General features: G+C 41.8%; 1 protein-coding gene across 1 annotated transcript in view; it reads right to left on the bottom strand.

Moving 5' to 3' along the window:
* Positions 1-240: 240 nt before the first annotated feature.
* LOC120924372 (neuropeptide-like protein C4orf48 homolog) overlaps positions 241-13,504 on the bottom strand; it is a 34,383-nt gene continuing 21,119 nt past the window's right edge. Inside the window, exons 3-4 of the mRNA XM_040335295.1 lie at positions 9,445-9,533; positions 241-550 (exon numbers count right to left, since the gene is read on the bottom strand). Of these exons, the coding sequence (XP_040191229.1) occupies positions 479-550; positions 9,445-9,533 (161 nt within the window). The 3' untranslated portion in view covers positions 241-478. The remainder of the gene's footprint in view (positions 551-9,444; positions 9,534-13,504) is intronic.

Below are 13,504 nucleotides of genomic sequence, written 5' to 3'. Positions count from 1 at the left end.
CAGTAGAGGGGGGAAAAGGAAAATTAAACCAGAAAAGTTGATGGTAAAAAAAAAAAAAAGATCTCACTGGAGTCCCCTAGAGAAAGAATATGGCTGTTGAACTCCACCATCTTCCATTTCTACCTGAAATATCAGTTTTGGGTGTGGTGTGCTTTTAATTACAATATTCGTGATATTCATTCAAATGCAAATCTAATCAAAATTGTGTTTTACCCCACAATAACAAAAGGAATACAATAATAAAAAAAATCCTATGAGTTTTATTAAGAATTTCTCCACGCAAATTCCTCCTCGCACACATGCACAGTTCAGTGTTAGGATGGATTTGTCATGTGTATTTTTTAATTCATGATATAAGCTGCATTTAACACTTACGCTGCCAGAGGGAACTGGCCCACACTGCGGAGCAATGTGTTGCAGAGCCCTGTCCAGCAGCAGAAGGGTTAAGATGGACGTCCTTGAGGCTGATTGTTCATCTTCAGCTTAGTCCCTCCACAGATATGCAGTCACATAGAGTCCTCCGCTCCACTTTTAGAAGAAGCGTCTCTGTCTAAATGGGTAAAGAGGGAAAGAAAAAAACACTTGTGTTATAGAGGATCACATTGAGTTTGATAAACAGAAAAAAGGGTAAATAAAAATCAGTGGTAGCCCACAGTCAGATTCCAACTAATGTATTTCAATTGCAGGTTATAGTGCTAATCAAGGCAAACCAAGGCAGCCGCCTCAGGCAGCACACGTTGGGGGCGGCACTGAGAACTGAGTTCATACTGAATACTCTGTGCATGTTCAGCCCTGTGTATGTTAGGGCCTAGACTCCACAGCATAATTGGTTGCTATTGTGCAGGTATGCTGTCTAATGTCACAGTTGCTGGTTGCTAGGATGCTGGTGGCCAGTCTGCAGAGCGTCATTGGGTGCCTGCACTATAACAACCAAAGACGCTGTTTGGCCCAGCTACCTGCATCCTAGCAACCAAAGACACTATGCAGCCCTTGCCTACTGTGTCCTTGGTTGCTGAAGTTGTAGGTGGTCCCTGTTGCACATCATCCATGCACTTGCATCATAGCAACCAATAATGCTGTGCAGCCTGGCTGCCAGCATCTTAGAAACCATCAACATGGCTATAGGGGGCATCCACCCCAAGCATGGCTCTGGTGCAGATTACTTACTGTGGGTAACATTTTTTTTTTTTTATTATTATTATTTGTGATCTAAGGCCTTTCATACTATTGCATGACTTTAACACACAGGAAAATTTTACATTTTACTGCACATCACTGATGAGGAAATTGCACATTTCATATTTCCTTATTAAAGTTGTCTAGTTGTCCCACAATATCTAAGAAATCCTCTAAAAATCCTGGTTATTCTGGTTACCTTAGCTGACTTCATACCAAAGGAATGTCATTGAAAGCTGACCAGGTCCTTAAAAGGTAATTTTGCTTGCAAGACTGATGCCGCGTACACACGGTCGTTTTTAAAAAACGTCATTTAAAATCATCGTGTGTGGGCTTCACATCGTTTTTCGGCTTCTGAAAAACTACAATTTTTTTTTTCGCACATGCTGCATTTTTTAACGTTGTTTTTTAAAATGTAATTTTTTGGGTTGTAAAAAATGATCGTGTGTGGGCTAAAACGCCGTTTTATACCCGCGCATGCCCAAAAGCGAGTTATGAGATGGGAGCACTCGTTCTGGTAAAACTACCATTCATAATGGAGTAAGCACATTCATCACGCTGTAACAGACAAAAAAACACAAATCGTCTTTTACTAACAAGGAATCAGCTAAAAGCTGCCCAAAGGCAAATAGAACTTCCCCTTCAGAGTGCCGTCGTACGTGTTGTAAGTCACCGCGCTTTGTTCATCATTTTTCAAAAACGATGGTGTGTGGGAAACATAGTTTTTGATGATGAAGTTGGAAAAATTTCGTTTTTTGGACATGCTGAAAAACATCGTTTTTTTTTCATGCCGAAAAACGACCGTGTGTACGCGGCATGAGGGTTGGCCATTCATTATTAAAGCGGAGGTTCACCCATAGCGAACACTTTTTAGCCTTAGATTCCTGCTCGTTTTGTCTAGGGGAATCGGCTATTTGTTTTAAAATATGATCCGTACTTACCCGTTTACGAGATCTTCTCCGTCGCTTCCGGGTATGGGCTGCGGGACTGGGCGTTCCTTCTTGATTGACAGTCTTCCGAGAGGCTTCCGACGGTCGCATCCATCGCGTCACGATTTTCCGAAAGAAGCCGAACGTCGGTGCGCAGGCGCAGTATAGAGCCGCACCGACGTTTGGCTTCTTTCGGCTACGAGTGACGCGATGGATGCGACCGTCGGAAGCCTCTCGGAAGACTGTCAATCAAGAAGGAACGCCAACAATCCATACCAGACCCGTATCCAAGCATGCCGCCTGGCCGGTCAGGAAAGGAGTGGGGACGAGCGAGCGCCCCCTCCTCCTGAGCCATACCAGGCCGCATGCCCTCAACGTTGGGTGCTCTGGGGCAGGGGGGCGCCCTGCGGCCCCCCCCACCCCAAAGTACCCTGTCCCCATGTCGATAAGGACAGGGCCTCTTCCCGACAACCATGGCCGTTGGTTGTCGGGGTCTGCGGGCGGGGGGCTTATCGGAATCTGGGAGCCCCCTTTAATAAGGGGGCCCCCAGATACTGGCCCCCCACCCTAGGTGAATGAGTATGGGGGTACATCAAACCCCTACCCATTCACCTGGAGGAAAAGTGTCAATAAAATAAACACACAACACAGGGTTTTAAAATAATTTATTAGTCAGCTCCGGGGGTCTTCTCCGGGGGGTCTTGCTGATGAACCAACCCTAACTGGATCACACTAGGCGCTTTGGAGTTTCCCTCCATAAGGAGATGTAACACGGGCATTTGACCATACTATATGATGGTCCACAGGATCCGGGAAGAGGCTTTAATACTTGGTGTCACCTGGTGATGGAAGCACTACGAATTGTGATTGCAGGGACACTGGTGGAGCAAATGAATCGTGGATTATTTGTTTCCTTTGGACTTTCTTGTTTCACATATATTTTTCCTTTTTAGCCTTTGTGCATGGGCTCTTATGGACACTTATTTACATACAGTAATTGGTGTGATTTCTTCATCTAATAAGTTTGATGTCATTATATTGATTTATTTTTGTGTTTTCACAATATTGAGTTAAATTTTCTAGCACTGCTTCATATATTTATTACAATTCTTGCATCTAGTATCACAGATTGCTTAAGCAGCTGCTCATTTGTAATTTGTATGTATTAGAGCGAATATCCTATATGATTTTTAAATTAACATAAACATCCTTCATATAAGTGTTCGTAATTGAAACTTCCTCATATAAAGTGACAAATATGCACTAAAGATACAGATGAAAATGTGTCCACAATGATATAACAGCCAGGTAAAGTGATGGAAATCTTCCCTTACATGTTTCCAAAATTGTGTTCACACCACACTATGTGAGACCCTCCACCTGGGAGAAGAGCACTCACCTGCAGGGTATGGCTTCCAAGTTTTAGGTAGGTCATAACATGTCACTCAAGCAAATTTGCCAGATCATCAGACAAATACAGGGATCTAGATGTTAATAGACACATACAGTAGCTCTCCTCTACACACTTGTTTCCTCATCAAATGTAAATAGCTCAAATAAGGCAAAAAATCCACATAGTGTAATGCAGTATTTATTGATAGCCTTATTAAAACCACATACCGTAGACAAACTCACATTTTAGTCATGTGTAAGTTGCACTAGACTTCAGCAAGCAATAAAACATGGCTGCTATACCCCTGCATGCAGTGCCCGCAATCCCTTCCCTTTATCTCACCCTACATATTTCTTAATAATGACTTCCTCAGGAGCATAGAAACCAACAGACTTGTGCACTTTTTCAGCCTTTGTCAACCAGGGTTCCTCCAGAGGTTGATAGGGTTTACTAACAATGATTAATTTGGGACTCCCAGATATGTACCACAGATTATTTTTGCCACCAATTATTTTTTAGCTACTGTGATTGTAAGGAGGACTCTCTATCTACTGATGACTAATCTATTGATGACCAATGTAACAAGCATTCTTCTCACAGACCATCAATGTAAGGGACATTCTTCCCACTGACTACTGATGTGGGGAGCATTCTTCACATTGATCATCAATGTAACGTACATTCTTTCCACTAACTACTAATGTAAGGGATTTATTTTCCCACCAACCACCAGTGTAATGGGGTCCTTCTCTCAATGACCACCAATCTAAAGGCACCCTTCTCTATTGACCATAAAAGTGAGCACTACGTTGTGCCAATGTAAGGGGGCATTTCACTGACCACCAGTGTAAGGGGACACTTTTGCACTGGCTATCAATGTAAGGAAACACTACAATTTTCATTATCAGCATTTCTTTTCCGATGATTATTTTTATTGGTTTTTATGTTTCATTTTTACTGAAAACATATTTGTTGTATAGAGCAGCCCTGGATGTCAAATGTGTCAAGTTTGCCCCATTCCTTATTTTTTAAATTATTTGTTTATCTTAATTTACTGTTCATGATAATTCTGTGAGTTGTAGGCCCCATACACACGGGAGGATTTATCCGCGGATACGGTCCAGCGGACCGTTTCCACGGATAAATCCTCTCGAGGATTTCCGCGGATTTCCATGCGATGGAGTGTACTCACCATCGCATGGAAATCCGCGCTGAAATCCTCTGGCGATGACGTGTCGCGCTGTCGCCGCGATTATGACGTGGCGACGTGCGCGAAGCTGTCATATAAGGAATTCCACGCATGCGTCGAATCATTACGACGCATGCGGGGGATCCCTTCGGACGGATGGATCCGGTGAGTCTATACAGACCAGCGGATCCATCCGTTGGGATGGATTCCAGCGGATACATTCGTTTAGCATGTCAGCAAATATTTTATCTGCTGAAAAGCTATTCGACGGATAAATATCCGCGGAAATGTATCCGCTGGAACGTACACACCATAGGATCTATCCGCTGAAACCCATTCGCTGGGATTTTTCAGCGGATGGATTCTATCGTGTGTATGGGGCCGTAGAGTAATAATTAGCAGGTGTTCCCTGAGACCTAAAAGTTATTTCAAGGATGTGTTAATAAGGTGTTAACTCAACCATTTACAGTCATCTGCAAACAGGTTAAGTTAATCACCAGATACCTCTAGAGGCTATATTATATTTATATATACAATTCATATATTGTGTCAGTCATATACCAAAACAGCGCTAATGTTGGTAAATAGTATGTGGCCAACTCCACAGTGACAGTTTTTAAACAGATGATAAAGTGCAGAGTGTCAGTGTCCATAGGTGATCCTAGAAAGATAACAGCATGCACCTTCCACCGAAAATTCTGGGTCCACCTTGTGAGAACACACTCCCCCTTTGGGGTTTTAAACTCACCAGAGCAAGCAAAAAAACAGACCTTAAACAGGGGATAAACGTCAGAACCATAAATAGCACTTCACTCAACATCAGTCAAGGAGATGGTAAATTGTTGAAGGCTCAGAATCGCCCTGTTGCTATGCAGTCTTCCTAATCTGCCACTTCCTGGTCCGCAGTGCTCTTGGGTCACTAGAACCAGGAAGAACCAGGTATTTAGTTCCAGCTCGATTAGCTAAATTTAACCATCAATACCCTGATAACTGCTTTAGAGGATGTATAGAACCAGGCACACATACACACGGTGGGACTGTTCCATAGCCAACTCATTCTCGAAGAAAGTATTCAAAATCCTTTCACCAATATTTAAAATAACTTTACTGCCTGACCTAGCTATAGCACTATTAAACTACAAACCCCAGCTTCTGACCCTTCGCCAATTTAGACTACTACTGTTTGTTACAACAGCGGCTAAACAAGCCATGGTACAAGCAAAGACTGAAGCAATTTATTTAGACAAAATCCTCAAATTTCAATCTGTATGGAAACCATGGATAGATCATTATCTTCCACCAGGTACAAATAAATCATTGATATAAACATACAATATGATAAATACTGCAATCTTTTTGTTCCACGATTTCTACTATACCACATGGTATTACTCTCTGGAAGTTTTCTCTCTTCCCCCCTTTTTCTATGACTACCCCTTCCCTTTCCCTCTCCCCACATTATTTATAGTATAAATCGGGGAAGAAAACATGTTTATTTATTTTCTCAGGATACGCCAAGCCACATAGCCGGACCTTGGCCCTGATTGTAGTCTGTTATCCCCTATTACTCCATAATACCTTAAAATATTACTCTATCTTTACCCCCTCCTTGTTTTTAACATTTAGCATTTATACCTCTGCCTGATTATTGATCCTATATTTGTAATTTATTTTTTACTCTGTGTATTTTATATTATTTTATTTTTAATGTAAATATTCTATTTTGACACATTATTATACAATCTATTTGTATAGGACATGACTTATGGTATATATAACTAACCTTTATTTACACAAGAAGCTTTCTTGTATACTTTGATTTTATATTTTGAAATACTGATTTATTGTTATTAGTAAACAAATAAAAATTATTTAAAGATAAATATTGTATATTTTTCATGCATTTGAATTAGACGACAATATTATTCCTATAAACAGAAAAAAGACGCGCCAAAAAAACAGTCAATTGAAATACACAGTCTCTGAGCTTGTGATTTGGTTCCGTAATTGATTAAAAACAGTTGTATGTTCACAAGGTAGGCAGATTGAACCCTGGCGAAAATATGAAGTAGCTCAGAGACTGTGTATTTCAATTGACTGTTTTCTTGGCGCGGCTTTTTTCTGTTTATTTTTGCCTTTGTGTTATCGCACGCCAGCTGCTGCCTGGGGTCATAGGGTGGGAGGATACTAGCGCGGTTTCTTGTTTTTTCTCAATATTATTCCTATGTTATTGTTATTGACAAGTGATATAACGTATTTAGACTATCCTGAATTTCCATATAAAGAACACATCATCTATACAGCAACGCCAATATGTAAAGTTTTCAGGACCATTTTTCTCACGCTCCTGAGGAAGTCATAGTGATGAACCATGTAGGGTTGGACTAACCTACGTCATCATGCATGCTACACGCTGGCTCCTGGCATTCTACTGATCTGACAGGAAGAGAATGCGGGCATTCGGCCATGTTTTATTGCCTGCTGAAGTCTAGTGTAACTTAGGCACCACTAAAATGTATCTATAGTTTGTGATTTTGATAGCATTTTAAGACATACGGGCCTATACTATGTATCATTTCTGCTTTATTTGAGAAACTTACTTCTGATGAGAAAGCACTATGTAAAAGAAGAGCTATTCATCTGTTAACATCTAGGAATCCTGTGTTTGTTTGATAATCTGAGAAATTTTCTTAGGTGACATGTTATGACCTACCTACTGTATAACTTGGACATCATACCCTCTGGTGGGTACTATTATCACAGGTGGAGGGTCTCACATGTTTTGGACACAATTTTGAAAACATCTAAGGGAGGATATTTCCATCACTTCACATGACTGGTATATGACTGTGGATGAATTTTTAATCTCTATCTTAATTGTATATTTGTCACTTTATATGTGAAACTTTCATTTATGGACACATATGAAGTATATTTTTGTAAATAGATTCTAATGTTGTTTCGGATTTTGCATATACACTATATTATTGGGACACCTGCCTTTACATGCATGTGAAATTTAATGGCATCCCAGTCTTAGTCCGTAGGGTTCTATATTGAGTTGGCCCACCCTTTGCCACTTTAACAGCTTCAACTCTTCTGGGAAGGCTGTCCACAAGGTTTAGGAGTGTGTCTATGAGAATGTTTTTTGCGTTCTTCCAGAAGCGCATCTGTGAGCCAGGCACTGATGTTGGACAAGAAGGCCTGGCTCACAGTCTGCAGTGTAATTCATCCCAATGGTGTTCTATCGGGTTGAGGGCAGGCCAGTCAAGTTCCTTCATCCCAAACTCGCTCATTCATATGTTTATGGACCTTGCTTTGTGCAATGGTCCAAATCATTTGGTGGAGGGGGGAATGTTTTTCAGGGGTTGGCCTTGGCCCCTTAGTTACAGTGAAGGAAACTCTTAAGGCCTCAGCATACCGAGACAATTTCATGCTCCCAACTTTGTGGGAACAGTTTGGGAATTGCCCCTTCCTGTTCCAACATAACAGTGCACCAGTGTACAAAGCAAGGTCCCTAAAGACATGGATGGGTGCACAGAGTCCGGACCTTGACCCGATAGAACACCTTTGGTATGACTTAGAGCAGAAACTGCAGTGCAGGCAACAATGTCCAAACTCAGTGCCCGACCTCACAAATGTGCTTTTGGAAAAGGGTGGGCCAGCTCAATATTGAACCCTACGGACTAAGACTGGAATGCCATTAAAGTTCATGTGCGTGTAAAGGCAGACACTTAATATACCAATACTTAAATACCAAGACAATATAGTGTATGTTAAAGTTGATAATATGTACAATTAAAGGAGCTCTAAAGTGGTTCTAAAGTCCAAATGTTTTTTTTTACCTCAATGCATTCTGTGCATTAAAGTTAAAAAAAAAATGCCCCTAAACACTTACCTGCCCCTAAACACTTACCTGGCTCTATGTCACCACTCCATTGCTGTCTCCGGCTCCAGTTCCCCTCACTTCCTGCTTTCACAGGAGAAGCTGAGGGCACTGGAGCCATAGGCTTTTGCTGCTGTTAGTCAAGCTCCTGTGAGGAGGAAACTGGGTACTGTGTCTGTAGATGCACATAGCCTGGCGTGGAACACAACAAAACAACAGGAGAACAGATGCACAGGTTCCTCCTTAGCCCCCAACTTGCTACGAAGGTACAAAAAGGAAGGAGGAGCGAGCAGTGCCAGCAGTGACTGCCAGAGGAGGAGGTAGTTCACTTTTATGTGCAATATCAGTAGCATTTTTACTTTCACATGATTGGATGATAGAAGTCAGCAGAGCTCATGTACTAAGCTCTGGAACAACTGCACTTTGTTGAGTACAATTGCATTTGCAAAGTGCACAGTCGTTTTGCCTTTAGTAAATAAACCCCAAAGTGTCCGTTTTTTGATGTCTTACAGCCTCAATGAATCTTTTAACACAGGGGGGTTTATTTACTAAGGGAAAATCCACTTTGCACTACAAGTGCACTGCAAGTGGAACTGGGAAGTGCAGTCGCTGTAGATCTGAAGGGGACATGCATGGAAAATAAAAAACAGCATTTTTGCTTGAACATGATTGGATGATAAAATCAGCAGAGCTTCCCCTTATTTCAGATCTACGCCTCAGATCTACAGCAACTCTACTTCCAAGTGCACTTGCAGTGCATTAAGATAAACAACAACAATTTAAAAGACATTACATTCTTCTGTTGACTCTCTGGTTATAAGAAAAAATGTATTGCATTTCAGTGTTATTGAGTATTGTGTATTTTACCTACCCGTGAGTCTAAGTTGTATGCTGTCTTTTTAAGGTCCTGCAGCGCTCTCTGCATGAATTCAAAGGCATGACAGTCCACACAAGGCCGACCTGGAAAAACACGACAATATAAACAACGCTCTGAAATGGACCTCAAATCCAGCTATTAGTTAGTATCATGCTGCATTGAATGGCACTGGTGTAGCCATACCAGCCTATGTGACTGGGACACAGGCATCTGACACACCTGGAAGTGGAGATACTGCTGGAGACTGTCAGGCCCCGTACACACGACTGAGTTTCTCGGCAGAATTCGGCGAGAAACTCGGTCAGAGCCGGATTCTGCCGAGAAACTCTGTCGTGTGTACACTTTCGGCCCGATGGAGCCGCCGAGGAACTCGTCGAGAAAATAGAGAACATGTTCTCTATTTTCTCGTTGTTCTATGGGAGCTCTCGGCCCGCCGAGCTCCTCGGCGGCTTCAGGGCTGAACTGGCCGAGGAACTCGATGTTTGGCACGTCGAGTTCCTCGGTCGTGTGTACGGGGCCTCAGACAGAGAAAATCAGAGCAATAGGAGGCAAACAAATTACTTATGAAAACACCTTCTAGGTTTTTTTTGTCTTTTAAAACAGCATCAGAGTTGCTTTATACTGAAATTTACACCCGTGAATTCATTAGAACAGTGATTCCTTCCTATGACTCTCCACCTGCTTACTCTGCTCAGACAACTGTATAGTAAGTTTCAATTAGCAACAAAAGAAGAGAGAGCCTGAAGGTTAACAGCTTCTGCTGTGCTCTACATTTTAAAAACTCATTGTTCTGTCCCACTTACATGTATTTTTACGTGTTGTATTGAACTGCATCAGGCTGTTGCTGTTCAATAGTATGCCGATATCTAGTGGAGGTTTTGAGCCACTATAACATGTTTACTATGTGATTTTGGTTTCTTTTTCCTGTTTACTGCTGGTTAGTTCAGTCCTAGCTAGGCCCTTCCCAATTCTTCCATGTTTCCTCATTCAAGGTTTGTACTTCACAGAGACAGGGCTTAGGAAAGTCATTGTCTTCCTACATTTATAAAACACTGGGCTGCCTGTGAATGGTGCCAAGTCAGCAGGTGACTGTCCAGACAGACTGGCTCTAAGAAGGTATAATAATGCATATAGTAGCATTTGAAACGGAACACTCATTATGCCCTATATTAAATGTTTATGTGTGCAATATAAGATTTTTTATACATTGTAAAAACACATATAAAACAGTTAATAAACAGTTATAGGTAGATTCAGGTACATGGGTGCAAACTTGCGGCAGCGTAGCTTAGCCTGTTTAGGCTACGCCGCCGTAAGTTAGCTAGGCAAGTACATGATTCTCAATGTACTTGCCTGCTAATATACGGCGGCGTAGCCTAAAGCGGGCGGGCGTAAGGGCGCCAAATTCAAATGTCTTGGAGGGGGGGCGTGTTTTATGGTAATGAGGCTTGACCTCACGTTTTTTACGTTTTTATTTTAATGCGCATTCGCCGGGCGCCTACATGTCCCAGGGTGCATTGCGGCTAAGTACACCGCACGGGCCTATTGATTTTGACGTGGACGTAAACGACGTAAATCCCGATTCGCGGACGACTTACGCAAACGACGTAAAAAATTTGAATCTCGCGGCGGGAACGGCGGCCATACTTTAACATTGTTATTCCACCTAATAGATGGAATAACTTTAGGCCTGCTAATGCCTTACGGAAACGGCGTAAAACTACTGCGGCGGCCGGGCGTACATTCGTGAATCGGCGTATCAACTCATTTACATATTCTACGCCGACCGCAATGGAAGCGCCACCTAGCGGCCATCCGAAATATTGCAATCTAAGATAGGACGGCGCAAGCCGTCGTATCTTAGATATGTTTAAGCGTATCTCTGTTTGAGCATACGCTTAAACATAGGTCGGCGTAGATTCAGAACTCTTTCTGAATCTACCTATTAAAGTTTAATAAAAATTGATAAACCTAAGTGAAATAAAGTTACGCCAAAACATTTTAGTTTCCCTTTTTACAGTATATGTTAGTTATGCTGACTGGTAGACTTAAAGGGTCCATTCACACCATTTGATACGGAAATGCCTCAAAATCGTGGGACGCCCTTGCGATTACCGCTATTTTGAACAGCACCAAATTGTGGCACGATTTTGCCGTTAGACGAAACGCTGTAAAATCGCAGTAAAAACGCGCAAACAGAATCACAGGACACCCGATGCCCAAAAGAAGTTCTTGCACTCCTGGGCTTTGGACGTGCCACACATCTGTTTGCCCGTTTTTACCGCAATTCATCAGGCGACAATCGCGGCAAAATCGTTCCAGGGTTTGGTGCCATTCAAAATAGTGAGGATCTCAAGGGCGCAAGGGCGATTCCGTCCGCAAAATGGAATGCCATGGTGTCAATGGAGCCTAAAGGTACTATTGTTTCCCAGGCTATACAAGATTTCCTGTCTAGTAATCCATTGATATAAGTACCCCAGAATCCATCTGCCATTCATCAAGTGTTACTAAACCCAGGACCTTGCATTTACTATATCTGGTCTCCCACAGTGCACAGAACATGGAAATGCAATTATTTTTGTAAGTATAAACTGCTAAATACCTTTTCTCATTAACAGTTACAGCAGTCTTGTGACTTCTATCAGTGTCTGGTTAAAGCTTGTAGAATTAGTTTTTATTCTACTCTGACTGTTTTATGAGACTGCAGGACCCCTGACCCTCTATCTGGACAGTGCTAATTGGCCCTGTGCTGATCACATGCACCCTCCCAAAAAAAAAAATCTCTAGCAATACACACCAAACTGAGCATGTGCAGAGTGTCCCTGTACTGTCAAAAGATAGTTTGGGGACTGTGAAAGAAGGGGAGGATCAGAGAATATAGGATCAAACAGCCTTTTTAAACAATATGGATGATAAATCTCTTAAGTTACACATTGAATAAAACAAGCATGCTTTACTGGATATATAGACTGAATTTACTGTTGTGGGTTTAGTAACACTTTAAAGTGGAGGTTCACCTTTTAAAAAAAATTCTGACATCACACGGAGTCGCGCCATCCTACCGACAGAATGTGGGTGTTTTTTTTTTTTCTCAGCACATACCTCTTAATCCCGATTTTCACCTCACGGCAATCCCGCGGGAGTGGGCGTTCCCAAGCACTGTCTGTGATTGACAGGCTTCCGAACGGCGCATACTGCGCGTCACAGGTTGCCGACAGAACCCGAACGTCGGTGCGCAGGCGCCGTATAGAGCCGCACCGACGTTCGGGTTTTTTCGGCAACCTGTGACGCGCAGTATGCACGGTTGGATCTTTTTCTTTATTGTGGACTATTTACCTTATGTGGACCTGTGCATCTATTTTATTATTTACTTTTGTTCACTTTAAATTTATACATTTATGATTGGTTTTCTGTTTTTAAACATTAAAACAAGCAAATAAAAATTTCCCTAAAAGAAATTCAGTTTTCATTTCCATTACAATTCTGTCATGTACAGTGGGGATCGAAAGTTTGGGCACCCCAGGTAAAAATGTGTATTAATGTGCAGAACGAAGCCAAGGAAAGATGGAAAAATCTCCAAAAGGCATCAAATTACAGATTAGACATTCTTATAATATGTCAAAAAAAGTTAGATTTTATTTCCATCATTTACACTTTCAAAATGACAGAAAACCAAAAAATGGCGTCTGCAAAAGTTTGGGCACCCTGCAGAGTTAATATCTTGTACTGCCCCCTTTGGCTAGTATCACAGCTTGTAAACGCTTTTTGTAGCCAGCCAAGAGTCTTTCAATTCTTGTTTGAGGTATCTTTGCCCATTCCTCCCTTACAAAAGTCTTCCAGTTCTTTGAGATTTCTGGGCTGTCTGTCACACACTGCTCTTTTAAGGTCTATCCATAGATTTTCAATTATGTTGAGGTCAGGAGATTGTGAAGGCCATGGCAAAACCTTCAGTTTACGCCACTGGTTTTATTCCCCTGTGGATTTTGAGGTGTGTTTAGGATCATTATCCATTTGTAGAAGCCATCCTCTCTTTAACATCAGCTTTTTCACAGAT

Source organism: Rana temporaria, chromosome 1 (genome assembly GCF_905171775.1).
Source record: "Rana temporaria chromosome 1, aRanTem1.1, whole genome shotgun sequence".
Taxonomy (NCBI): domain Eukaryota; kingdom Metazoa; phylum Chordata; class Amphibia; order Anura; family Ranidae; genus Rana; species Rana temporaria.
The sequence above is the reverse complement of the archived record's forward strand: the minus strand, read 5'-3'. Positions and strand labels throughout refer to the sequence as shown.